The sequence below is a fragment of the Dermacentor variabilis genome, chromosome 4, assembly GCF_050947875.1.
Source record: "Dermacentor variabilis isolate Ectoservices chromosome 4, ASM5094787v1, whole genome shotgun sequence".
Lineage (NCBI taxonomy): Eukaryota > Metazoa > Arthropoda > Arachnida > Ixodida > Ixodidae > Dermacentor > Dermacentor variabilis.
Window position 1 is genome coordinate 118,249,546 of NC_134571.1, and position 26,627 is coordinate 118,276,172.

General features: G+C 47.6%; 1 protein-coding gene across 3 annotated transcripts in view; it reads right to left on the reverse strand.

The window, feature by feature from the left end:
• Positions 1-598: 598 nt before the first annotated feature.
• The window catches only part of LOC142579680 (thromboxane-A synthase-like), a 66,027-nt gene continuing 39,998 nt past the window's right edge, over positions 599-26,627 (reverse strand). For all 3 annotated transcript variants that reach the window (XM_075690132.1, XM_075690133.1, XM_075690131.1), the window contains exons 2-15: positions 24,060-24,153; positions 23,292-23,388; positions 22,123-22,175; positions 21,873-21,969; positions 21,098-21,223; positions 18,786-19,020; positions 17,639-17,778; positions 16,079-16,205; positions 14,865-14,955; positions 12,532-12,640; positions 11,181-11,269; positions 7,150-7,290; positions 6,076-6,241; positions 599-839 (exon numbers count right to left, since the gene is read on the reverse strand). In XM_075690132.1, the coding sequence (XP_075546247.1) occupies positions 762-839; positions 6,076-6,241; positions 7,150-7,290; positions 11,181-11,269; positions 12,532-12,640; positions 14,865-14,955; positions 16,079-16,205; positions 17,639-17,778; positions 18,786-19,020; positions 21,098-21,223; positions 21,873-21,969; positions 22,123-22,175; positions 23,292-23,388; positions 24,060-24,130 (1,620 nt within the window). In that variant the 5' untranslated portion in view covers positions 24,131-24,153 and the 3' untranslated portion in view covers positions 599-761. The remainder of the gene's footprint in view (positions 840-6,075; positions 6,242-7,149; positions 7,291-11,180; positions 11,270-12,531; positions 12,641-14,864; positions 14,956-16,078; positions 16,206-17,638; positions 17,779-18,785; positions 19,021-21,097; positions 21,224-21,872; positions 21,970-22,122; positions 22,176-23,291; positions 23,389-24,059; positions 24,154-26,627) is intronic.

Genomic DNA, 26,627 nt, shown 5'->3' on the forward strand with positions numbered 1-26,627 from the left:
AAAATATCAAGCGGACATGCATGTTTCATTTCTTTTGGAATCGTCCAGAACACGCAGCCTAGCGAAAGGTGGCAGCAATAAATAGGACTGACGCTATAAACATTTGCTGTGACGACACTGACGGATTACCTCGAGGGAAATGTGTTTGATATGTAAAAATGTCAAACGTTTGGATGCTCTGCATATGCATCATTGGACATGTTTGCTAAAACCAAGAAAATTCATGCGCTTGAGCATGCTCAGTAAAGTGCTAATGCTCAGTGCCTAACATTCGGAGGAGTGATGAAGCGTAGGTCGTTGTTGTTAGCGATATTATTTCTTTTACATCGCTTCCCGTGCGGCCGCTGTGGCGACGCTGGATTGATAAATGTAAGTGCCATAGCATCCTCCAGCCAGTACAAGGTGCATATACAGAAATTATATACTGTTACCTCGATGTTAAGTTTCATTTTACAGCAAATTTCGCTTCCAACGAAATTGGTTTTTCGCCCCACGCTAGCAAAGATATCACGGGTGAACAAACTTACCTTGATTATTTGTAGTTAATTCCATGCCTGAATGTCCTTCCTGTGAATGCATTCACGGAGTAGGAACAGCATTGGTGAGAACACCCAGTTTATTGGCACGGAATAATATAACGAGAAGCAGAAGCACTCGCATATGAACATTGTATATATTACAGATGAGTTCAGGTGCACGCAAGCGAAATGAGCTGTTCGAGATGTATTTACATGACGGGACGAAGGCAGCTGCATGCATTTCTAGATGGGCACTACCTTGACGTGCACTCCTCTCTTGATCCGCAACACCAGAGGGTTCATTTCGATCTCTGCAGGGTCCTGCGGGAAGAGTTAACGAGACGGCGTTGATTGAAGTATGTGCCCTTTGCAAATTTTCAAAGCTTAATGCACTGCGCGTACGTTGCATGGCTGTGGCCAAGTTACGAAACTTGCCGCGGTTAGAAAATACATGAATTGTAGCAACAATGCTTGCGGTGACATCTTGTGACACCTTATCCGACTACAACGTGTTAGACAGATGTACCTGTTACACAGGTGTTCTTGAGGAAGGAACAAAGGCTGCACGTTAACTAATATGTCGCTGCCGAAAATTTACATAATATACTTGGTTAACGCAATAACAGGTATGTGGCGCCTCTGGTTAAACTGCACCACCAGATGGTAACCTCATGGTAACGTAACCTGGTGTTCAGCAAACGGCGCTACCCATGGAAGGATGGATGGATACAACTTTCTCGTACGTCCTGCAAGGTTTAACGCGACCCGGGCTCAGGTCTCCCACGAGGGAACGTCAAGGGCCTGCGTCAACGCCGCCTCACGGGCTTGCTGGACTGCCCACGTCTGGATTCCGAGGTCTGAGCTGCGCAGAGCGGCGGCCCACCTCGACGACAGGGTCTCCGGAGTAACTGACATCCCTCCTATAACTACATTGCACTCCCACAGCATGTGTTTGAGTGTTGCTGGTCCTTGCTGGCACAATTTGCACGTGTCGTCCTGATGCTTATCTGGGAAGATATGTTTCAGACAGAATGGATTAGGGAAGGTGTTCGTCTGGAGTTGTCGCCAGGCGACGGCCTGCCTCCTGTTCAATTTGGGACTCGGCGGTGGGTATATCCTTCTGGCGTTCAAATAAGCACTGGTTATGTCGTATCTGGTGAGCCTGTCCCGTTCTGTTCGAGAAGCGTTCGCTGTCGTGCGAGAGGCGTTGCCCTGTTCGGCGCGGCGGGTCATGTCTCGCGCCGTCCGGTGCGCCGTCTCGTTTAGATTCGAGAGCGTGTCGCTTTCCGTGGTGACGTGCGCGGGGAACCATATGATCCCGCTTATATGATCCATATGATCTGCCCGCTTTGGCCAGAATGGACAGGGCTTCCTTGGAAATTCGACCTTTGGCGTAATTCTTTACTGCCGTTTGCGAGTCACTTAGTACGACTTCGCATTCGTGTTCTGTGAGGGCCAGCGCGATCGCTACTTCCTCCGCTATTTCCGAGTGTTTGGTGTATACACTGCATGTGGTTCTGATTTTGGACTCTGCGTCTATGACTACGGCGGTGTATTTTTGGCCGTTCGCATATTCGGCTGTGTCGACAAAGCGCGCGTTTCTCTTCCTGCCGAATGAACGGAGCAGAGCCTCGGCTCTTGCCTTTCTTCTACCACGGTTGTAATCGGGATGCATGTTTCTTGGGATGGTTGCCACCGTAATGGTGTCTCTGATTTTGTTGGGGATTTATATTTTCTGGCCGTGCTGGTTGTGGTACGTTATGCCGAGCGTGTTCATAATGTATACCTTCCCGTCGTGGTGGTCGACAGGCGTTCGAGCTGCGAGATGCGTTGTGCTTCGGCTATTTCTTCTAAGGTGTTGTATATGCCCAGCTGAGCCAGGAGCTCGGTGCTTGTCGATTCCGGGAGGCCCAGGGCTATCTTGTACGTTTTCCTTATGAGCGTGTTGATCTTGTTCTTTTCCGCGACGTACCAGTTGTGGTAGGCGGCTACGTACGCGATGTTGCTGACAACGAAGGAGGTGATCAGTCGAATGACGTTTTCTTCCTTCATGCCCGCGTGTCTATTGGTTATTCTCTTTATGAGTCTCGTGGCGCTGGTGACTTTGCCTTCGATCTTTCTCACGGTTTCGCCGTTAGCTCCGTTGGCCTCAATGATCATTCCGAGGATTTTGATCTTGTTTGCTTTGGGGATTGCGTTTCCGTCTTGGGTGTACACGCCGATTTCCTCGTACTCCCGGGGTCCTGTGTAGCTCTTTGGTGGCATGCCTCTGCGCGTGGGCCGGTAAAGGAGTAGTTCGCACTTGCTCGGGGCGCATTTGAGGCCCGTTCCTTGGAGGTACTCTTTGACTTTGTGAATGGCCGTTTGTAGTGCTTGTTCAATTTGGCCGTCACTGCCGCGGTCCTCCCAAATCGTTATATCGTCTGCGTAAATAGCGTGGTGGATTCCTTCGATTTCCCGATGTTTGCTGGGGAGACCCAGCATGACTAAGTTGAAAAAGAGCGGAGATAGAACTGAGTCCTGGGGGGTACCTGCACTTCCCTGGATTCGTTCTTCGGACTCGAGGCCGCCACCGTCAGGGTGGCTTTGCGATCGTTCAGAAACTCCCTCACGTAGTTGTAGGCCCATTCCCCCAGGTTTCAGCATGTCCGTATACCGGGTTCCCAGAAAGGCGTATGGCACAAACATACAGAAAGAACGCTCTTAGCGTCATCTGGCGACGCAGTGTCCAGCGAGGGAGAATGCAGAACTAACACTGCAGTTGCCTAAATATTCTCCTTTACTGCTGTGGTAAAGCGTTGCATAACGACGTTATACAATCGGTAATGTGCCGTGCTTTTACGGCGTTTTTTTTTCGACAAAAACACTGACGCGACAAAATGAATTTAACATAATTGTACAAAATGCTACAAAAATGCCGCACTAGCTGTGCTACTGCCGTCCATGGCTCCTGTAATTTCCAAGCCTTAAGAAGATTACGGACAAAGTAAGACTCTCTAGTGCCGCGAGAACCGATAAGAGGTGAACGGGAAGCAGTCCTTGTCGCATCACCCACTCCCTGGTACGCTTAATCCAGGTCACGGTAAAGGATTCTGCCGCATGCCCCAGCGGGCGTTGACCGTCGCAGCATCTGATGAGCTCCTCTAACTTCAGACTGTCATCGAAACATGAATGATGGGATACGTTGCCCTCCACGGTGAAAGTGGCCATCCCGTTCTGCTGCCACGTCTGCTGCTGAGCACAAGGTGTCGAGTTCGATTCCCGACAGGGGCGACACACGACAGGGGCGAAAAAAGAATTGCTTGTTACACTTTTATTTGTGCGCACGATAAGGAACACCAGGCTAGCCGTCTGCTATACGGTGTAGCTAGTGTGATGCTTTGGGAAGCTAAACGGCACGATTTGTTGTGAAGTTTGGAAGACCGGAAGGTAGCCCCAATTATCACCCGCGTTACGTGGAGGTTGGGCTCCCACCAGCAGCAATTCCCTTTTTCACATTAATTCATCCTTATCAGCCTATATTTATGTCCTCTGCAGCGCGAAGGGGTCTCCCAGCGATCTCCAATCACTTCTGTCTTGCGCTAGCCGATTTCAACTTGCGCCTGCAAGTTTGCTAATTTCACCACCCCACCTAATTTTCTGCCGCCATCGACTGCGCTTCTCTTTTCTTGGGACCCATTCTGCAACTCTAATGGCCCACCGGTGGTCTGCCCTACGCATTACATGGGCTGCCAACTCCATTTTAAAAGCGAAGCTTTTATTTGCGAACCTCAATGGGTTTCGTGACCGTGGGTGCTGCGACCTGGCTGTTCCCTTGGAGAATAGACCAACCAGTCACCGCGGAGTACGCTCTCCACTGGGCTCCTTGCACCACCACCAGATGGCTATGCCTCCACGGTGACGGTCGTGCGGGGGAAAGAAAGCCAGACAGCTCGCCTTAGCGCATCCGCGGTGGCTACATTGCATTAGCCTCTCTACAATGCCTGAATAAAGCCTTCCGTGTCACTTCGTGCGGACATTCGGTAACACAAACTCGTGTTTCGACTCTTTATGCACTCGCACAAAGCTTCGCTGCATATACATTCCAACTGCTGCATTTTCTCTTAAAGAGACCCTCGCTTCGTCTGGCCACGTTGAGCTGACAAGCGCAGGGCATGTACAATGCGCACTAACGATTGTGTTTGCTAAGTATTACATCCTTATATACGCGGCGCGGAAAGAGCTTAAATTTCGAACCAAACGCCATTTTACATCCGGATAGTAAACGAAGATCGCACTAGTGCGTCTACGCAGTATGCATCAGTGCTGTGACGTCACTCACTGCAGTGACACGTAACTCTGAACCTCAGGTTCCGATGTGCCATAACGCAGGGATGGAATTTCGTTTGCGGAGGCTAGACGGGGGTAAGTAGAGAGATTGTCTTCCCGCTGACAAAGGTACCTCACGGTACCGAGCTCTGCAATCGCCTCAACCTTCTCTCTATCTTTTTTTCTTACGTCTTTATGTCTTTATGTCCCCCTCCCTTTCCCCAAGATCTGAGTCGTGCGCCCTAAAGGGCTAAAGAAAATAGCGCCTTTTTTTCTTCACAGTCACACTCTCTCTCATGGGTTTGCGGCACCTCAAATATTTCTATCTCTGCTATTAATGATCTAATTTGAAAAATTCTTGTGGTAGAACACTTCACATAAGGCACATAACTTCCAGCATATAACCAAAACTTTTATGTGTGGCCTGATGAGGGGACCTTTAATGTAATCTAGAATATGGGTTATCCCCACTGCTCTCAATTATACACAGATAATTTCTTACGCGCTTTCCCCTGCTTCATTATGCGCTGGCTTGATTTGTTCGTAAAAAAAAAAAAAATCGAGCCTCTCGGTTTTCTTTAGTCTTCTCGCGAGCTGCACAGCGATAGTTTCGGTTATGGTAGTCTTGATGCCTTTAGGTATCATCCGAGAGTTCAATGAGTAAGTGTCTCGTGACTTCGCATAATACGTGGCGCCAGCGGTTGAAAGGATCTACAACAATCTCAGTCATGGACTCAAGGGGCGCTGGCTAACACTCCCAGCGCTATAGTTCTAGTAGACATAGGTACAACAAACGCAATAGAAAGTGGACAGGGGATGATAGGAGCGGTCGTCATAGCTCCATCGGTAAAGCGTGGCAAACGCAGGCGGAGGTAGTTAGTTCGTGTCTGACTGGCATTCACATTGCTTTTTCTTTCACTTCCAGTTTTTTTACTTTATTAGTTGCACATTTCCATATAAAGTAATAAAAGAAAAAACAGTTAATTTCAGCTATGCCTTTCTTTTTACTTCATCGTCTGTTTGTTTTCCTGTGGTCTTTAACAAGTCGAGTGTTTCGGTTCCTCCATTATTATTTCTTTCACTTTTTGATTAGAGAAGTGTTTTGATGGTTACTTAAGTTTTCGCTTTTTGTGCGCGTGTCACGTGATTCCGTCGCTTGCCGCATAAGGCATAGTCACGAGTTCGTGCTGGTCATTGTGTCGCTTTGGTGTCTCCCAAAGCTTGCGAGATGTCAATGCTTACGCCATACCTTGTCGGTGTTGGGCGTGGCCTCGAGTCGGTACTTGCGCAGTACGTGTGCGAGCGCGAAGCGCATCTCCATCTGCGCGAACCGCATGCCGATGCAGTTGCGCGGCCCTGCGCCGAACGGCTGGAAAGCGAGCGGGTTCTGGCCCTTGCGCCGCTCGGGAAGGAACCTGCGCAGTGAGCAAAGTCAGCCCGCTATTAGTAGGACTTGGCCCGTCGTCGTTTGTCGTGGGAAGAAAGTTGTGTCATTGTAGTGCCAGACACACGACACTCCGATTATCAAAACAGTAGATTAGAGACTTCACTCATTCGAGGTTGCACAGCCACATTACGGGGTACAAACAGACCATCGGTACAGGCGCTTGCGGGATAGACTGCGACGGGACTTTCCGCCTCGCGGCTAAAGTAAAACGGCACCAATCAAGAGTGCTTCGATGGACTGGCCTGGGCGTCACCTTCACTCGACGTTGTGCACATCTTATCGGCCGTGCGAACAGCCTGAACTGTGAACGCTGCCAAGTGTCTGAGACTCTTCGACATTTGTTTTTTGACTGTCGTCTCTATGCACAACGGAAGACGCTGGCTTCGGCGCTAGCAGGCATTGGCAGGCAAACATTGTCCGAAAGTACTCATTCGTCCGCACTGTGTGACCGTACAGTAGCATCAAACGCTACGACGACTGCTCTGAACTACTTCAAGTTCACCGGACTAGACGGAAGGCTTTAATGAACCTACTGTTTTTAATTGCACGATTTTTAATTGAGAAAGTTTGACCACTTAACTATTTTAATGAATTGAGATACAATTTATGGTAATTGCATCATTCATTACGGCCAGTACTCAAAGCTTAGCTTTTTGTTATAAACTGAGCCTTGCACCAGTTTTGGGAAACACGCAGTCGAGACTCTCGCGAAATGCATCAATGTTCTGGTTGACAGCTTACCGCGGTGAATTTTTCCACATGCGCGGACGGGCGTATGCAGACACTGCATTACGCGTTCTGTTGGCCTGGCCAACTCCGCGAAGCCACTCATGTCCAACTAACTGGCGATCGCAGGGAGTATCGAGTGGTGATCACCTGTCAGGGTCGAACGTGTTCGGCTTTTCCCAGTGGCAGGGGTCACGGTGCATGTACTCGGTAGCGGCCATCACCGCCGTGCCGGCAGGAATCTTCAGCTTCCCGTACTGCTTGTCGACCACTGCCTCTCTCGTGACGAACCTGCGTGTGCGAGCGCAGTGAGGTTCATTTCGAGGTGGGTAATGCAAAAGGACGACAACAACACCACCACCACCACCACCACCACCACCACCACCACCACCACCACCACCACCACCACCACCACCACCACCACCACCACCACCACCACCAACAACAACAACAACAACAACAACAACAACGATAATAATAATACAAATCAATCCTCCTCCACCATGGTGTCCCTCAGAGTTCCAGTTTGCTTTGGGACGGTTAGCCCAATAAATAAATAAATAAATAAATAAATAAATAAATAAATGAATAAATAAATAAATCAGATTAGCTCGAATGCGGCTGGCGTACGAGCTAACGAGATATGCATATTATTTCTGATGTATTGCCGGCAGAGCCAGTGTTTCCCTGCGAGCGTCTCAATTGAAAAAAGAAAAAGTAAGACTGACGCTTCTGCACATTCGCGCAAATTTTAATTTCTGCCTCTTCCTCCTCGCCTTTCGTCGGCAATCCGCTGCGCAACGCCGGTATGTATATTTTTGATAAATTAGCCCAGTAACGCGGTTTGAGTTGGCTGCTTCAGCTGGGAGACCTGTCCGTGGCCTAGCCAAGAATAGTTTCTGGAGTAGTGTTTCAATGCGCCTTCTACATTAGATGCACGCATAGGTATTGACATTATAAGAGAAGAGAAGAGAAAATAATGCAGAGAAAGGCAGGGAGGTTAACCAGAGGTAGTTCCGGTTGGCTACCCTGCGCAGGGGGAAGGGTTAAGAGGGATAAAAAGAGAAACAGAGTGGAAGGGGGAGATAGAAAGAAAGGGAGACAAGCACGAACAAAGCGCGCACACTACAGAACGGTAGGGGGCGGCATTCTTAGAGTCTGTCGTGAAGCCCTGTAGACCGCAAGAACATTAATAGCGCGAATAAGGCCTTCAACGCGGATGTTCTTTCGGAGCATTGGCCTAAAGCTTTTAGTTCTGAAAGTGGACAATTGTCCAGCTGGTCCAGTACCCTGCACATCACTTGCAGAAAGTCTTTGGGCTCCGGTCACGCGCGCCCATTCCTTTATGCGTGTTTTTAGAGAGAGGTATATCCTTGAAGGGCCCCTCACCAGCCCCCATAGCAACTTTTGGTCATACGCTAGAAGTTGTACGAACTCTCTAGGGAGCGTTCTGCCGCAAAAAATTTTCAAATCGACTCCATTAATAGCCGAGATAGAAATATTTCACTACCGCGAACCCATGATTTCAGCAGGCGATCTGCAATGCCAAGCGAGATACTCTCCCCAATCGCTCCGTCTAGCCTCCACAAGTGAAATTCCTTCCCTGCGTTCTTCCACACCGGACCTCGAGGATCACGTGACGCATACGTCACGGGACCCGCCTTCATTTTTTTCTCCTAGTTTTTTTTTTTTTTTTTTTGTCGGCGCTGCGTACTTCCGCTGACCGAGTTGCGCGCTAGCTGTTGTGATTGCCTCGTTTTGCGCAGCGCACGATTTTGCGCGCTGTGCACAAGGACACATGACTAGCAGTATAACTCAGTGCTATACAAATACTGAGACCGAACAAGCGGATCGCAGAGTATGATCACGCGCTGGAACACGGTAGAAAATGGCATAGTTTCGGTACCTGCGCACGTGACCGCACGAACGTGGGAACATGCGGACGAAGCGGAAGTACATCTCTCTTGCTTCGGTGCGAAGTAAAAGAAAAAAAAAACACGCAGATATTCCGTTTGTGGGTTTTATTACTTCTGTAAACTTCAATTCGTCAATTCAAGCAGCAGATCACACAAATAGCAGATGGTTCCGTGAACAATTCTCGAAGTCACGTGTCACTACGAGCGACGTCATACTGCGTACGCAGGCGCAGGGACACCAGTACGTCACCGTCCGGCTTGGAGCGCGGTCGCCGCGAGGGGAAGGGAAAACGGTGTTCAGGTTGAAATTCCAGACCTTTCTTCGGCGTGTAGCGATGTAATTCTTTGCAAACACGATCGTTGGCGCGCATTGTATGCTCTGCGCTTGCCAGCTCAAAATGGCCAGGCCTTGTGAGGGGCCCTTTAAGTGGACGTCAGAGGTGAGCGTGACATGAGGCATGCAAAGAGGCTTGGCAAAAATCTTTATCTCGAGGTCTCCTATCTCAATAAGTGGGGAAGGAGAAATCGTTTCTCTGGGCAACCATTGCACCGAACTGTGATGGGATTTGCTGTACTTAAAAGAAGTTAAAATCTAGCTACCGTGGGAAGCGGGGTTTTCATTGAGGCCGTCGATTGTTAAAAGAATATTGTAGAAAATTTCAAAATCTCAAAATACGAAACTATGAAGTTTAGAACTCCATAACTCGGCATGGAAAAACGGCTTTTGTAACGTACAACTAAGACTGCAGCTAAAGTGTACAGAATTGATCTTCAATGCATCACTCCGAAATATACCGCTATTATTTGAATGAGATTTTTGCAAAACCTTTGGAAACATGAGCACAAACTCAGGTAAGTTGCAATTTCATATATCAAATTAGTCCGCTTTAGATACTCTTAGGGGCACAATTTGCAGAACTGTGATACCTGTTTTTGCTGCACAGTCACGAATTTATAAACTTCCGGCTTCTACGTTTGAAGCATTAATTTTTGACACCTTTTGTACCTACGGAGACTAGGATCTAACTTTCTAAATTGCGACAAACTTCATTCAAGTAGGTCCAGTGGTTACCTCAGAAAAGAATTTCTTCGCTTTACTAGTTTATGAATAGGCTGCATTAGATTTAGCCCGAGCTTAAGCTTCCTCCTAAATAGAAAAGAAAAAAAAAAGAATCTTGTTGACGCGTATTGCTTAGCGGGAAGCAAGTCAACAAACGGCTCAAAGTTTGAATTGCGCAGACGTAGGTATTGCTTTATAGATTGCTGGAACAACGCTACGCGTATTACGTCAGCACCCGCGTAGTACCACTAACCTGTATTGTACGCTGTACGCAATACGCCATAGCGACTAAGCTCAACATTATTGAATATATTCATTATGTTTCAGAAAAAAGAGAAAAGAACCAAGGCAGGATGTCAAATACAAAGAAAGAAACTTTTGCTAGACTAAACTAACTTAGTGTTACTACTCTGTAAAGTTCCTTTAAACGTCCGTCTCGAAGGATATAAGTGCAATATACAGACCTTGCTCCCCGAGTGACGTTGTATAGTTTTTGCATTCCGATAACTCTTGTGGACATGATAATATCATGGGCTTCTGTTTCGCTGCTTCAACGCTTTTCGTTCGTAAGTGCTGTTCACCATTGGCTGGCCGCTTTCGCTAATAAAAAATGTCCAGCGGCAGGATTGGCTGCAATTTGATGTTACGAACAATTCTATATCGTAAGAGCTTTTTTTGTGTGAGTGAATACGGGAACTGCTGTTCTTTCTATCGACACTCGTCTGTTTATCTGATCAAACCACTGGCCGATTTTAGGCACGACTTAATTTACGCTAAGATAACAAAAGCCTTAGCGCAGCAAAAAGAAGGAACAATGACAAATGATACGGCATGTGTCCTGTTGACATTTCCCCTCCTCCGCTTTTTTTTTTTTTCTGCGGTAGAGTTCTAACTCGCCTAAAGGTACAACTGATTAAGCTACTTTGGATATTTTCTCTATACGGGCGGTCTTATTATTTAATGGTTAACGCTGGGGCACCCACATAAGAAAGTATACAGCACGCAGAATGCTTGACAACAAACGCATGACATTTTTTACAATGCTTCGAGCAGCTATGCTTTCGTTATTTTTCACGATGCCTCGTAAACGAGCTATAATTTTAGTGCTGTTTTAAAGCCTAAGCGACGTTTTGTGCAACTTCACCTTTGAAATAGCCACGGTGCGTGCTTTTGCAATGCATGCATGAAAGCCCGCGCCTACTCACCCGAATATGGGCGGGTATAGCCGCATGGTTTCCTGGATGACGCAGTCGAGGTAGGTCAGTTTCTGTATCGTGTTGTAACTGATCTCCTCCTGTTCGGGGCAAACAAAAGACAGCAAGGAAGCGAGAACATGTGAGGACAGCATGCGGGAACATTGCGCAGTATCGACAAATAAATAAATAAATAAATAAATAAATAAATAAATAAATAAATAAATAAATTCGCAGTTTTGATCGAAGGCGCAGCATTGATTGCGATAGTTAATTATTAAAACGGCTAGGTTTGGCCGGGCATGTCCGGTGACCATATGTATAGTTTCGATCGAAATATATATTGCTGCCTATAAGTGCCAAGACCGACGAAAATTAATATTTGCTAGGACGATGCACGTTTTTAAGCGTTTCCGATTTAGCGTGTCAGCGACTTAACGAAATAATTTGATACTGATTTGCACCCAACGCTAATGATCGGCCACCTTTTCTTGAAGTTCGAAGGAAATGAGACAAAAAAAAAATAACGGAGAAACATCGCACTTCAAAGGTGAACGGTGGTAAAGGTGCTTCCTGTGATTGCGTCACACGACGGTGCATGCATGAGCCGTTTTCCTTCGGTTCGTGAAGTCTGCGAGCCGCCTTTGATGAACTTCGAGAGTGCACCTGGATTATGCGTACCTTCTGCTTTCCTGGTTGGCATCTCCTCTCCCTCTAAATATCCCGTTACCCCTTTGCTCACTCCGCACAGGTTAGCCAACCAGAACTACTACTGGTTAACGTCCCTGATTTTCTGCGCATCTTTTCGCTTCATCTTGGCCGCCGTATAGCACGTGCCTCTTATAAAATTGCTGCTAGCCGATGTGACGCTATGACAGCCTTTTAAGTGCGGTCGCAATAGTAACTGGAAACGGATGAACTCGGTGATCATGCGACGGTTTCGTGAGGAGGCAGGACTCAATGAAAAAAAAAAAAACAAAGAAAGAAAGAAAAAGAAGCAAATGCCTCTTTCCATCTGCGAAAAGACTGTACTCGCTTATCTTGTGCACGTTATTTGCACAGGGACCTGGCAAGCCCTTCAAAAGAGCGGGGAGAATCTGAATATAGCTTCTACATTCGTGCGCGAGCGGATACATAATACGAAACCGGATCACCACCTCATCGTTACAGCTATGGCTATAGCCATAGAACGTGCAAGACTTTTGCGGTTGCTACAGGCCGCTTATCTGTGATGTAAGGTCAGTCGAATCGACAAAAGCTGGCGAATAGACAGGAAAGGCCGTAGTATCTCACGCGGGGACACACACAGTCGGCAGCATACCAATATCGCAAGTCGCAGTGCAAGCGTGCGTAAGTGACTCACGTCCGGCCCAAGTGCAGCGAGCAGTTCCTGTCGCACTTTCTCTTGCACCTCGGGGTAGTTCACCAGCATGTGGGACACGAGCGTGAGCGTGTTGCTCGTTGTCTCGTACCTGATGAGGAGCAGGGAAAGTGATACATGACAATCACTTGCGCTATACCGTACTTACGCACAACCCGCCAGCTTGTCATAGCCACGGGTTGCATCGCAGTCGCTGCAAAGTGGAGCCAGTCCTAACTACTGTACAGCAGAGATTCTGTGTCCACAACTCGGGCGAACACACTGGCCCGACCAGAATCACAGTGCTCCAATAAATTACGTCACTCCAAGTTACTGTCTTCCAGAATCGTGTACGTTTCGGATTTCTTGTTAAAAATCTGTCCCGTTATACTGTATCGCCAATGACCTAACTTCCTTCGTCAAATGCCCTTGCCAAGCCAACTCCCCCTACCCCTCCATTCATTCTATCTTAAACAGATGGAAAGGTAAAACTGGTCAGTTGCGATTCAGCAGCGGATATCGGGCGCCGTCTTGTCGCGGGCACTGGACAATAGGATCCTGACGAACCTTTTGCCGGATGTTCGTATCGTACGTCTACACTAACCTAATTCTGGCCCCGCATTCCACGAATGAAAGGTCGTCGAACCTTTCTCTATTGCAGTCAGCCCATAGACACTTTCGTGAGGCAGCGGATTGTTAGGCAATAACCACCACGAAATTGTGCTGATGAGAAAACGTCCTCACTTGAGTAGCACATATATTTTTGCCATTAAGGAAGGGAGAAAGAAGAGGGAGAAGCCGCGATCATCGCACAAGTGTCTCACCTTTCCGTGAGCGAGAAAAAAGCGGGACAGATGGGCTGAATTTCTGTGTTAGACACAACCACACGACGCCAGCAGACAGTCAATCCAACGATATAGCGCACGGAAAATTGCCCGTCGTTCTAGTAGACGTGTACAAATGATAAGGCCAAGCGAAATAAAAGTGGGCGAAAATACAACTATAGGAGCCGGTGGGAGCCGAACCTACGTCTTTCGCATTAAGCGAGCGATACTCTGCAGATTGAGCTACGGAGACGACGGCTTTCTTGGGCACTTGTGTATCTGTATACAATGACTGACAGAAGAAGTGGTAGTGAGCGCCATTAAGTACAGGTTTTGCTCGTATACTTGCTGTTTACAAACAGCCGGACATGTTCACGTTTTGGTGTCCCCCGCAGAAACGAGCTGCGATTGCTCGGGGAATCGGCGCATTCACTGCTGCGGCGCATTCACTGCTGCATGGCACTTTCGTGCCATGCTTACTTTTCTTTCCACTTTTCTTTACGGCTGGTATTGCGACTTGATAAGTCTGTCAGTACAGTCGAACGTCTCTACAACGAACACCTCTACAACAAGATGACCTGCATAACGAAGTAATAATTCTGCACAATATTCTACAGATTCCACGCACTGTATGAATCGATGATATGCGAAGCGTTTTGCCGGTACCTCACTATCTATCCACCATTGTTTGGGGTTCCGCAAACCCCTACCGGGTGAACCAACGTGCTTGTGTAAATTTAATAGTTGTGTGTGCGTGGACAGCAGCACAACGTCGACTGCGTCGAAAACGTTCGTGTGGCAGCAAGGCCGCTTCTACGCCGGCCGTTCGACGGGAGACTGCGACGTGACGATTGTGGGATTCCACATGGGTATTGAGAGAAATACGGTTTTCGGTGTCATCAGCCCAACTGCGTGTTATACATTCGTACGTACGTATACAAACGTGCGCCACATGACATAGTTCTATAGGGCTATGCCATGTGGTGCATATTAAAATGACAATGGCATTTGTACTGCAGCGAATAATTGTTAAAAACGAGATTAACTGGGGTGATCATAATGTTGGTACAACGGCGCACAGTTTGTGCGTAAACTGCTACCAGGAAAATACAGGAGGGGAAGGCGGGGAGAAGAGGGCCGGTCCAGGAGATAGCGCAGTCTAACACGGTGGCTCAAAGCGCCAGCTGTCACACGAGTGAAGAAGACCAGAATGTGGCACGTGGCGCACGCGCCGAGTAAGAGCTGGCTACCTTCGGGACGATAGAAGTATGCGTGCGGTCGTGGCCCATAGTTGTTAGTACAATGGGCTGCTGTGCTCGAGGGCGTAGGTTCGATTCGACAGCACTTTAGGTCACACATTATTTGATTTTCTTTAAAATGAAAACAAGGCGAGGCAAGAACCACTGCCTTCTGCAAAGTGCCGAAAATGGAGCAAAGAGCGTTTCACAATAATAACAGTGCAGTAACCTAGAGTAGACGTTGCACAAAAATTCGCGACTCTGCTCGACTCACCCTCCGACGAGGACAAGGAAAGCGTTCTGCGTGATGTCGTCGTCGTCCAGGACCGTCCTGCTCGAGTACGAGAGACCGTTCGACGACGGCGCTGCACACGAGAAAGAGAACTGTGTACCACCACTATGTCATCTTACAAGTGAATATTGTAAAATAGATTCAATGGAACAACTCCGACGCTATTGCCTGCGTACGTCAATAAATACGAAGTACGAAGGTGAACGTTCGTCTGGAATTAGTATGGTATAGGGGAACACCTAAAGTTAGACAAACTAAGCAATCAACAACTGAGGAGGTTTATTGGAAATTATTCTAACGTTTCGGAGTAATTCCGGATCCTCCAGGTGTGGCTTCAGAAAGCTTCAGAAACATTTTACACTGATGGTAACAAACAGAACTCAGCGCCCAGGCAAATGACAAAGAAAGAGGTGCTCGTGTCGTGCTCTCCTTTCTGTGTCATTTGACTTAGCGCTGAAATCCAATTTTATCCCACTTTACAGCTTTTTATATAATCGGCTTGCGGCCCTGGCATAGGCTCTGCATGTAGGCTGAGGCAAAGCTTCTACGAGCGGTTCATTGCCCAGGTGGCGGCTTGGATGTACCATGACTAAAGGTATGCAGCCGCTTCCGTAGGTGCCTGTGAATCTTAAGGACGACGGCGCCATCATACCAATTCTGTGATCCAAGTTTTGGCTGTGTTCGGCGACGTCACTAGGCTGGGTGTCCAAGCGACGGAAGCCGTTTCTGTGAAGCCACATGTTGTTTTCGGGTAGGTTTTGAGTCTCCCCTACGTAAGACGCCGGGCGAACATTGGTGGAGCTTTGTAAACGAAGCGCACTGCTACTCGGATCGGCAGTCTTTCGGCCTGGGGAGATGCCGAAGCGTATGTGCAATTTGAATGCTCTTCCCCATCATTGACAGTGGAGCCCTTCCTTGCTTTGTCTGCTAAGGGACGGGACTACAACAGACTCTAATGGAGTCGACACCTCCGAGGCATTTTTTGTTTCTTGCATCAAGCTTCTTTGTAGGGTGGCCTGCCACTGATTGTTTAGTTATGTGGCTGTGATTCCTTTCAATTTTTTTTGGCTCAGGTAAGGGCTCATTGTTTGTACACGCTGAAGCGATACGCATTACTGACTCTCAAGAGCTCACGGAGAGGACGCACATGACACTTGGACAAGCGGCAACTCATCACAGTCACTATAGCGACTCACGTGCGTTGTGCTTGAGTTCGTGTTCGTTGTCATCGGCGGCCGTGAGCTGGTCCGAGGTGACGCTTCCGACGTCAACGTTGGATGACTTGGCTTCGATCATCAGCTGCAGCAAGTCCTTTTGTGGGGCCTGCATCGAAGAGACAGGATGAACCACTGACTGAAGAGGGGTCACGATAGACTCGCGCCGAGAGGGGAAACAGGACAATAACGTCGGATCGATCCCTTGTCCTACGTCAAGGGAACCGCGAACAGTCGAGCCTTGTTTTCATCAGCACTTCGGACTGCGTGTACGCGGTGGTTGCATATTGTTGCTTGGAGCGGGATGGTACAAAATAAGATGCGCTACAGATATGTTGCCACCAGGCGAGTCGGCGAAGCAGCGTGAAAACTAAGAGGGAGGCCAAGGCATTGAACTATATGAGTCCCGTTGTGTTCCATTTTTAGCGGTGAATAAACCTCCCTGATGATACCTACAATTAACCAATGGCCCTGAGTCCTTAGCAGCTGCGGAGCACCTGAGCAAGGCGTCGGACAGACCTGAAACGCAGCGGAGGGTGCTAAGAATCTCTTGGTCCGGACAGGCCGCCAATGGAAAGCGACACTTGCAGGGTTTAGCACGCGAAACCTCTCGAGTGAGGCTAGCTTAGCAGGACTTTGAGGAACTGTCAGACATGGTTTGGGATATCATTGTTCTTAACGAGATTAGAAGAACTGGTGAGGCTTATACAATGCTGACTAACGGCCACGTCCTCTGCTATAGAGCTCTACCAAATAAGAAGCAATACGGGGTAGGATTCCTAATTTATAAGGACATAGCGGGCAACATTGACGAACTAATCACAGGGAACCCTGACCATGAGAAGGAAATTCACAGAAGAATAAAAGAGGGTTGGATCGCATATGGCATACATCGTGAGCTCCTGACGAGAAGCTTACCGTTATCATTGAAAAGGAAGATGGACAATCAGTGCATTTTGCCTGTGCTGACATATGGGGCAGAGACTTGGAGACTGACAAAGAAGCTTGAGAACAAGTTAAGGACCACGCAAAGAGCGATGGAACGAAGAATGCTAGGCATAAATTTAAGGGACAGAAAGAGAATCGTTTCGATCAGAGAGATAACGGGTATATATGATATTCTAATAGACATTAAGACAAAAAAATGGGGCTGGGCAGGTCATGTAATACGCAGGTTAGATAACCGTTGGACCACTAGGGTGACAGAATGGGTACCAAGAGAAGGGAAGCGCAGTAGAGAACGGTAGAAGACTAGGTGGGGCGACGAAATTATCAAATTTGCGCGTGCTAATTGGAATCGGTTGGCGCAGGACAGGGGAGAGTAGAGATCGCAGGTAGAGGCCTTCGTCCTGCAGTGGACATAACGTAAACTGATGATGATGGTGATGATGATGACGATGAAATGGTGAAACGTGTCAAATTTTAACCTGGAGCTGCATGGGAAGTACCTGCCCGTAATTGTAAGTAAATGTCACTTAAGAACTATGAAGTAGTGAGCGGAAATATTCCCCAGTGGTCACAAATTTACGGGAAATTGTTTACCGAGTTGTCGATCTGGCGCTGCTTGACGATGTTTCCGCATTTTTTCTGGACTTCCTCGAAGGGATTAACGCCGTTGTTGATTCTGGTGAGCCACCACTCGAAGAGGTACTTCAGTATGAACGCCATCTCGGGAAATGAGGCTGAATGGTGCACAAAAGAACGGAAGAACGATTAGCTGGATATTATGTAATGTTGCTGGTACTATGTTGGGTGTTGTCCCAGACAAAGAAAAGCCAGAGCTATACGCTGTCCGTTTATCTGAGAAGGATCAGTTCGTGCCATCCGCTCAGCACGAGACATGCTAAGCCTGTTTGCGGCGACATCTGTTCATTTGGTTTCCGCAGGTTTTATGATCGCACATTTCAAAGCTAGGTCGGTAAGCAATGGGCGTAAACAACACTTGTGCATTTGTACACAAATGTCCGCGGAACCTTCAGGTTTGAATAGACTATTTTAGTCAAAAGACGATGATGATTTAGCGGCATCCCCTTTGCAACGAGGTGGTGACAAAGAGTCGCTTAGCCTGCTAAAGCTTATCAGGTAATTTAGGTATGTTTATAAAGCTAGTCTTCTGCCTTGATCTTAATATTTTGTCTCCTAAAATCTCTATGTTTAACTTGTACTGCTACCTAAACGTGCAACGGATCCGGTCTTATCAATTTCGTCCTTGCTTTCTTTTTTCACCAGTTCTCTAAACGTCTCTTCCTTATTATCTTAACTGCCCGACCGGTTAATGATTCCATGCACTTTGAATCCCAAGGCACACGTAACGTACAGCTTCGGCGGAGATATCTAGTGGCGGGAAAATCAATTTTGAATACACAAATACATTTTGTACCCACAGAGAGGTCTCTTCCGCCACGGTACCACAGGAGAGCGCCCAAATACTTTCGGCGCGTTACGTTGTCTGCATGGGTGCCTTAAAGACGCGGTCTAGAGTTCATCGCCCTTGTCACTGATTTATTTTTTTCCTGCGTTTCCACATGCTTCGCGAATTCGTAAGAGCTTGGTCTAGTATTCTCTGCCATTACTAACAAGATGCCACCGCTAGCGAGATTCCACAATGCGAAGCACATGAAGTACATCACAGCTTGTCTAGTTCCACCTACAGCTCTGCTGGCTTATACGCGCGCCAAATCGCACTCACCGAGCAGCACGGCGGGCCACGAGAAGCTGCCGCTGAAGAGGATGCGGCAGCTGATCAGCAGGCTGTGCTTGGGGTTCTGCTGGATGTTGTACTCGATGCCCATGGCGCTGCGGCAGATCACGTCCAACGTCATCGCCTGGTACAGGTTGCCGATCTCGAACTCCTCGCCGGAGCGTGCGTACTCCGCGATCTTGTCCTCGAACTCCTTTACGCTGCACACCACGCCAGGGGCCATCTGCAAACCGCGAAGAAGTACATGCCACGGTGGTCCCAGGGTCACTTTTGTGTGGGCTGCTATCAGTACGTCTCGTGTGCTGAATACATGCATCAGCTATACGAACACGAGTGTTTCGCTGCGAGAAACACCTGGTGATCGTCCGCTGAGAACATAAGCGGGCAAGTGTTTTGAGGGACTTTGACAATGCTGCTGTTTTGCTCGCATTTCTTCCCGTCGGTGCCCTGTATCTACGAGCCACATGTATTTATCGCAGAAGCGGCAGAACACTAGACACTGGTTGTCGTTATTGCTTTGTGCATTCGAGCGCACCAAGATAGCGCGCAGAATTGCATACGATATAAATTCCAGCACCTTCTTCACTTATCAAGGCTGAGCCGGGACAACTACACATGGAGGGTGTACGTGGAGTGGAATATAAGTCCAAGTTAGTATCATTCATATTCAAACCCTCCTTGAATCCATTCCGCAGTGTCATTATTAGTTATAATAGTATACTAACTGTTGCCTATCAGATAAAGCGAACTAATAAAGTGGGCTACTCTCCATGAGTTTCTTTATTGCAAAGTAGGTTGCTCTGACAAAATATCTTTATGAAGGCATGAAGTTGGCATGGACATTTTTATTGCGGCAATCTTGCTATGTAACCCGCCGTGGTTACTCAGTGGCTGTGGTGTTGGGCTGCTGAGCACGAGGTCGCGGGATGGAATCCCGACCACGGCGGCCGCATTTCGATGGGGGCGATATGCGAAAACACCCGTGTACTTAGATTTAGGTGCACGTTAAAGAAGCCCAGGTGGCCAAAGTTTCCGGAGTCCTCCACAACGGCGTGCCTCATAATCAGAAAGTGGTTTTGGCACGTAAAACCCCATAATTTATTTTTTTTAAATCTTGTTATGGTAACTCAGATTACCAAACGTGTTCAAACAATTTATGACCAAGGCGTAAATTGGAGACGTAGTACAGGGGGCGTGGGAAGGAACCAATGAAGTTCTTTTTGAAGCCCTTTTTTCTGAGTGGTTTATTTTCTTCTCATTAAGGGGACCTCGCGAGTAAGTTGGACATGGTGTGCCTAAGCTTTTTAAGGTTTTTACGTTCCCGGTCAGAATACATAAAGAACAGAGATATTAATGAAGAAAAAAACTCCGCAATAGTTATTCTGCCAGTAAACACATCACTGGAACGCTTCTTACCGCGTTGGACAACTGTTATGGTTGAAGCATCACTCGTTAGATAAACGAGAGCAAATTAAGCAGCATTTGAACAGTTAGTGATGCCTACATTTCCCTATGGCTGTTTGCTCGAATAAAGCTTCAGTCGCGAGTAAACGCTTTCGATATCTTCCTTCTTGGGCCTCGTCTGTCGCGCCATGCTTCAGTTACAAGAAGTCAGGCTAGTCTATAAGAGATTAGTAACGAATTGTGGACGCTGGTGACAGACCGTGTGCATGCCCAGGGCGCACATCCACTTTAACGTGGCAGCGTTAAGGGCCCCGTGTCGCCGAAAATCTGGCGTAGGCGTAGAGCGTCGGACGTCCTTTCGGCAAGCAAGAAGATTTTAAAACCACCCATACCCAGGCAGTCCATGCAGCGCTAGGAACTTACTGAACTAATTGAATTTCTCAAGCTAAATACGTAGAAAAACCGTAAAGTACGGCTTACACACAAGCTACAGACATGATAGCGTCGGATTGTAACTTGAATAGACGAGAAAACCTAGCGAAAACTCAAGCTCCTTTTCCAGTATTTCAACCATACATAGACAGGCCAGGGCGTCCGCCGCTCGCGCGCGGCGGGGCGCGAATATCTCGGAGGCCTAGGAGTGGCGCGCCCGTTTCCTTGAAACACTTCCAGATGGCGCTCGCCTCCGCGGCATCGCGGCCCACGCAGGTCGCCGCATTTCTACCAGAAAGCCCGCCTTCGTGCGTAGCATTCGCCGCGATTGTTTACCGGGAAAACATCACGGTCACATACGCTGCAGTTGCCGGGAAGCGCGAAAGGCAGTCAGGGATCTTTGAATGCTGTCGCGTTCCACTCTTAAAGGCGAAGCTTAAGCGTGCTCCAAATCTTATGCTCACCATCTTGAGCTTGTTGGTGGTGAAGGAGGGAGTGAGCACGCTGCGTACTTCCTTCCAGCGCTTGCCCGTTAGTTGGATCAGAGACTTGTTGTGAGGACTCGGTGGCCGCTTGGATTGGAAGAAAAGCTGACGGGGGAAGGAAGAAAAAAATATGGAAACGTGAAATTGCTAGGCATGGAATAAATTGTTTCTCGCGAGACCCATCGTGCATTATAATTCACATTGTTTTCAATACCCTTTACAAGATAACTCGGAGGCTTTTACAAAAACATGTTCGTCCCGGATATAAAGACGGATACATTCGCTACTGCATGGAAGTGCTTTATTTATATACGTACCGTCAGCCTTCGTAAAAATTGACGCTGGTATACACTTTGCTTAGACCCGTTGGCCAATTGTCCTGCCTGTCTTCTTGTCCATGTACTGCCGCGTTTTCGCGATCTTAAGATGCATGTGCCAGACACACCTCAATTATACGTAATCACCAGCAGTGCAGATAACTTCCACTTTTCTTTTTGCTTACGCATATATGCGTATACATTCCACAAGATGTCTTGTGGCTCAATATAACCCGTTTCGCATCGACGGCCATGAAATTTGTTGCATAATTAAACCACTTCACTGAGTTGAAAGCTGGGAAAGATGCTATGGCGTTCCAATAACATCAGACGTCGAAGAGCAGCTAGAAGGTGCCTTTGATCCATGGTGATTGAGAGTTATTGTAGGCTAGCACATCTAGGCATCTAAAGAAAAAGAAGAAAAACCTAATACGTACACTTCTGTCAATGAAATCTTGAAAGTCCTTCACTTGAACCATCTTGAGCAAATCCAAGTCAGCGACGAGCAGCACAGGGCGGTAGCCGTTGAAATACCTGCCCGAAGAAACAATTCTTTATGAAATATAGCGTCAGGGAGTAAATGATGTTTACGGTTAGACAGAGACTAAGCCATTGATGATTCCTTATAAAAAATTAAGAAAAGCGTTAACAAGCATTCTCAAGGTTAAACAGTAACCGTGTACTCACCCCAATACTTTACCGTACTTCTCTAACCATTCCCTATAGGCCACGGTAGGTGTCTGCAATAGTGGTGACAAAAAGTTTTGGTATGAGTCCAGAGCAACGGCGAATGAGGGTAGTTATTGTAATTTCTCATAGGCAATGTCGCAGTTTACAAGACAGGGTACTTACTCATTTTGCACACAAGCCGCAAACATCGCGTAGTCAGATCGTTGAAAAAGAGACTACACGTGGAATAATTTCGGCGCGGTCCTGTGGAATCTTGCACGAAGCCTTGTTTTCTCATCAACCTCTCCCTTACCCTACGCTCCTTCGCCCTTGTTTTCCCTACTTTATTCTCCTCTTGCCGCAGGATAACTGAGGTGTGCGGGGAACAGCGAAACAATTACGATGGTTTCGGCCACTTCCTTCAAATTTATGAAAAATGAATGAATGAATGAATGAATTTTGCTTTTGGAGGTACCGCTACGTGCCTATGATGAGGCGTGTGGAGATTCAAAGGGATTTCCCTAAGCAATAAAATACTAATACAAATATTTCCTTTAGCAATTCACTTTTCCGCTATCCAAGGCACATCTCTGTTTTTGGGTGAACTGAATTCGCCGGATTGACACCTCCCACTCACACGCTGGAGGTCTTTATCCCTTTCTTCTTATTCATCCCCGCTACGTCATTGAAAAAGCTGCAACGCCCTTTCCACCCCATTCGCTTTCATAACTAATCCCTCCTTTTCCACACTTCCACCTGTATCACCGACTTACTCTTTTGCAAATAATGATCACGATGATTCATTGCATCCCCTTTGAAACGGGACGGTGACAAATAGTCACCTAGCCTGCTTAAGTTACCTGATTATGTTACTGCGGCTTGTCACTACTGCGGCTTAGTAAACAGTGCTGTTGGTTAGTTACTGCGGTTTGAGTAGCCGGTTATTCTCCTCGCCTTTGGAGACTGCGTTAAGAGCTGCGTTAACGCTTCACGAAAAATTGCTGCCGCCTCTATAGCCCGAGGCTTCTTTCGGTCACTGTTAATTAACGCTTCGTTCAATCTCATTGGAATCTCCACTGCTCTAATTGATGTTTTCATGCTAGCGCTGTTGATTGTAATCCAAGACACGTTCATCCGCAACGATATACATGCCAGGTGTGGATGAGGCGCCAACGCCGTATGCCTACCTTCTTTCGCAGTTCGCTCATGTTGCCGGTGATGATGCTTGGCTCTGGCCCTGGAATGCCGAGGTCCTTGAAGTAGTTGAAATGCTGTTTCCTCTTCCTGTTTCAGAGCGGAGACAAGACGTTTCGAGCGAATCAGTGGCAGCGATGTATGCCGCATGCGGTGAAGTACTACTTTGTTATCTTGATGATGATAATAATTTCCACGGTTATAATCACTGAAGGATGAAGAGCTCCCCTTACAAAACCGGTTCACCCCGTATTGCGTTAGCCGAGAAAGCACCGCCTCGGCGAATTTACCGATTTTACCGCATCGCCTAATATCCCGTCACCCTCGAATGCGCTTAGCTTTCGCTTGGCACTGTTTACCTTTCGCTTGGCATTGTAGCGTTTAGCTGTACTGTTCGGCGTAGTACATGCCACCGAACACCACTACTCCTAATTCTCTACTAAACTATCAGCTAGCCTCGTGTTCGGCCTTCATTTACACTTCTCTTATCGTTGCCTCTAGCACTATGCTTCCAGTCGGTTGTCGCACGATTCTCAGCTTCCTTTCAGACGTCTTCTTTAGCTTCCGGGTTTCGGCTCGGTATGTTAACTCTGGTGAAAAGAATGACCATGCTTTTTTTCTTCTTTAGGATATCAGTAACTAGCAGTTACTGGCTTGGGAGTGTCCGCTAAACACGCTCAAAACCATTTTCATCCTCCTTCGGTTTTCCTGCGCATACGACAGCGCGCTGTTGTTAGTGAGCATTGATGCGCGTTACTCACATGTACCAGTGAACCAGATAAAGCAGGATGGAAGCAGCAACCAGCTGCCATAGGGCATTCGTGGGGTCCATCCTGCCGCAGGAACTCTCTTCCTCTGCAAAGAGCCAGGGCGAGTGAATCAGTTTCGCGTACAACGGGCCTTTAACCGGGCTTTGCATAGTCAGGCGTACTCTGATTTCTTCGCTTTGCAATTCACTTTGTAATTCACGTAATTTGACACATCTCCCATAGTTGGCATGAGACAAATTTGGTATGCACCAACGTTTCACCATCCAACGTTTCGACAAGAGGACAACAGCGTCAGAAACTCAAGATATATGAATAAGAAAATATGGTAAAACTAGGACAGACGTGTCGAAATTTCTCGCCTCGATTGTCACTACAATAAACAAAGCACCGGATGAAGGCGTACACGCGTAGTAATTTCATACCAGCCGGCACCTGTGTTTAGGTCGACACGAAACGAATATTTTCAGGAGAGGCATACGTCATTACAGACATTCAAGAACCACTATGTAGTCCTTTCTGTACAAAAAAATAATTAACAAAATTGAATTATGGGGTTTAACGTTCCAAAAGCACTTTCTGATTATGAGGCACGCCGTAGTGGAGGACTCCGGAAATTGCGATCACCTGGGGTTCTTTAACGTGCACCTAAATCTAAGTACACGGGTGTTTTCGCATCTGGCCCCCATCGGAATGCGGCCACCGCGGCTGGGATTCGATACCGCGACCTCGTGCTCAGCAGCCCAACACCATAGCCACTGGGCAACCGCGGCGGGTGTACAAAAAATGACTTCGGGGTTCGAGGTTCCATTTTAAGCACCAATTCTGGGTACTCGCATAATTGAGGCAATAGCCAAACCATTGGTAATTGAGTGGCGTACTCGATACAGTTCCGATCCCATCCACCTTTGTTTTCGCCGACAAGCGTGCCAATAACGCATCAATTGAAACAATTACGCAGGTCCGGTACCCGCGTTGTGATATATGCCGGAAGCGATTAATCAAACGCCACAAATTTGCTCATTTCGTTCCTGCGTCTTTTCAGTCCTGCGCGCGCATGTGCTCACGAGCACCAGTGCTACGCATTGCGACACTCGCGGCGATCGTCTTACGAAGGGCTGGTTGTGGCGTTGGAACGAAAGACATTATGCGTGCGACTGTGGCCTAATGGCCCAACAACGTAAGAAAAAAAAAAGGAAATGTCGCCTTAGGGTGAGAACATCGGGCTGCTATGCTCGGAGCTGAAGTACGCAATTATTTTTCTTTTTTTTTTCGATGTATGGCCTATTCGGCCAGAACGCAGGAGCCCCTAGCAGCCACGGTCAGGTAAATCCCGGGAGGGTCTGCACAGAAAGCTTCGCTGTAACGTGGGACTACACTTTACTGTCACACTTTCCCTGGTCCGCTCGCGTGATGGAGCCGCCTGATCTCGCCGGAGAGCAGCACATTGTGATCGATGAGCGATCAGTAGGTGACGGCCGCGGCTGTTTGTCTGCAGAGCCGAGGTTTGGAGCGAATATGTGCAGTCACGCTGGCCGGAAGCGACAGGCGCCACTGGTGATACGCTTGTGCGCAGTACAAAAAAATACGGGCTGAGAAAACGCGCGTAGGTTTCGTTTTTTTTTTTCAACATGCGATGCCCTTGTTTGCATTGGAGATAGGCGGATCTGCGCAATGAATCGGCTTGGTGCGTTCAATGGTGTTAGCCAGTGCATCGCGATGAACTCTTTACTCGGGGCAATCGCTGTGGTGGAACAGAGTGCAATCGGCAGAGCTTTTGTTGTTTTCAATGCGCACGTCAGATATGTCACGGGAGCGAGTGTAGTATACTCGCGGCCTCAAACTCGCTATACGGAGCACACGGCTAACTGTGCTTCCTTTGCTAACTGTGCTGCTTTGCCGCGCTATATATACTGTATAATGCAATTGCCTCAGCCAGGTGCAATTGTTTCCGGTTCAGGGAATAATATGCCACGATATTCTCGTTTACTCTACACATGGTCACTCGATGTTGAAGCAAAAGCTCAATGTTCGATGTGGTCCGCTCTTAAATGGAATATGCACTTTGTATTCCTCTATCATCTGTAGCTGACATGTGGGGTGAAGGTCTCCGGACTCTTTCTTTGTGCAAGGTTGTCTGTTTTATGTTTCATGTTACCCTATCTCTTTAGTCTGTTTCAGAGTCGATTAGGCTTAAGTATTGGCTCTTTCTTTGTTATTAATCAGGCGTTCCCGTTAAGAATAGACAGCACTGTACTAAGGCGCACCTTTCGCGTGTACAACCGAGTAGCTGCGCGCACTACATTTGTCGCGTGGTGTAATCGTCGAGACTGCTAGAAGTAGTATCATTTGGGCGATGTTTGATAAGGCTTTGTTGCTCACGTTTCCCGAATAATTCTCTGAGTGTCTTCGTCTTTCGCGTCGCCGTCCACATTAGCGAACAACCGTTACCAACTCGTCCGAATTTCTGTGCTTCGGAATGTAATATTTAAGTCTCCTGTCTGGTGTTTTAAACTAAGTTCTTCCCTTTGTTTCCCCACAATGCTACTGCCCTTTTGCGCT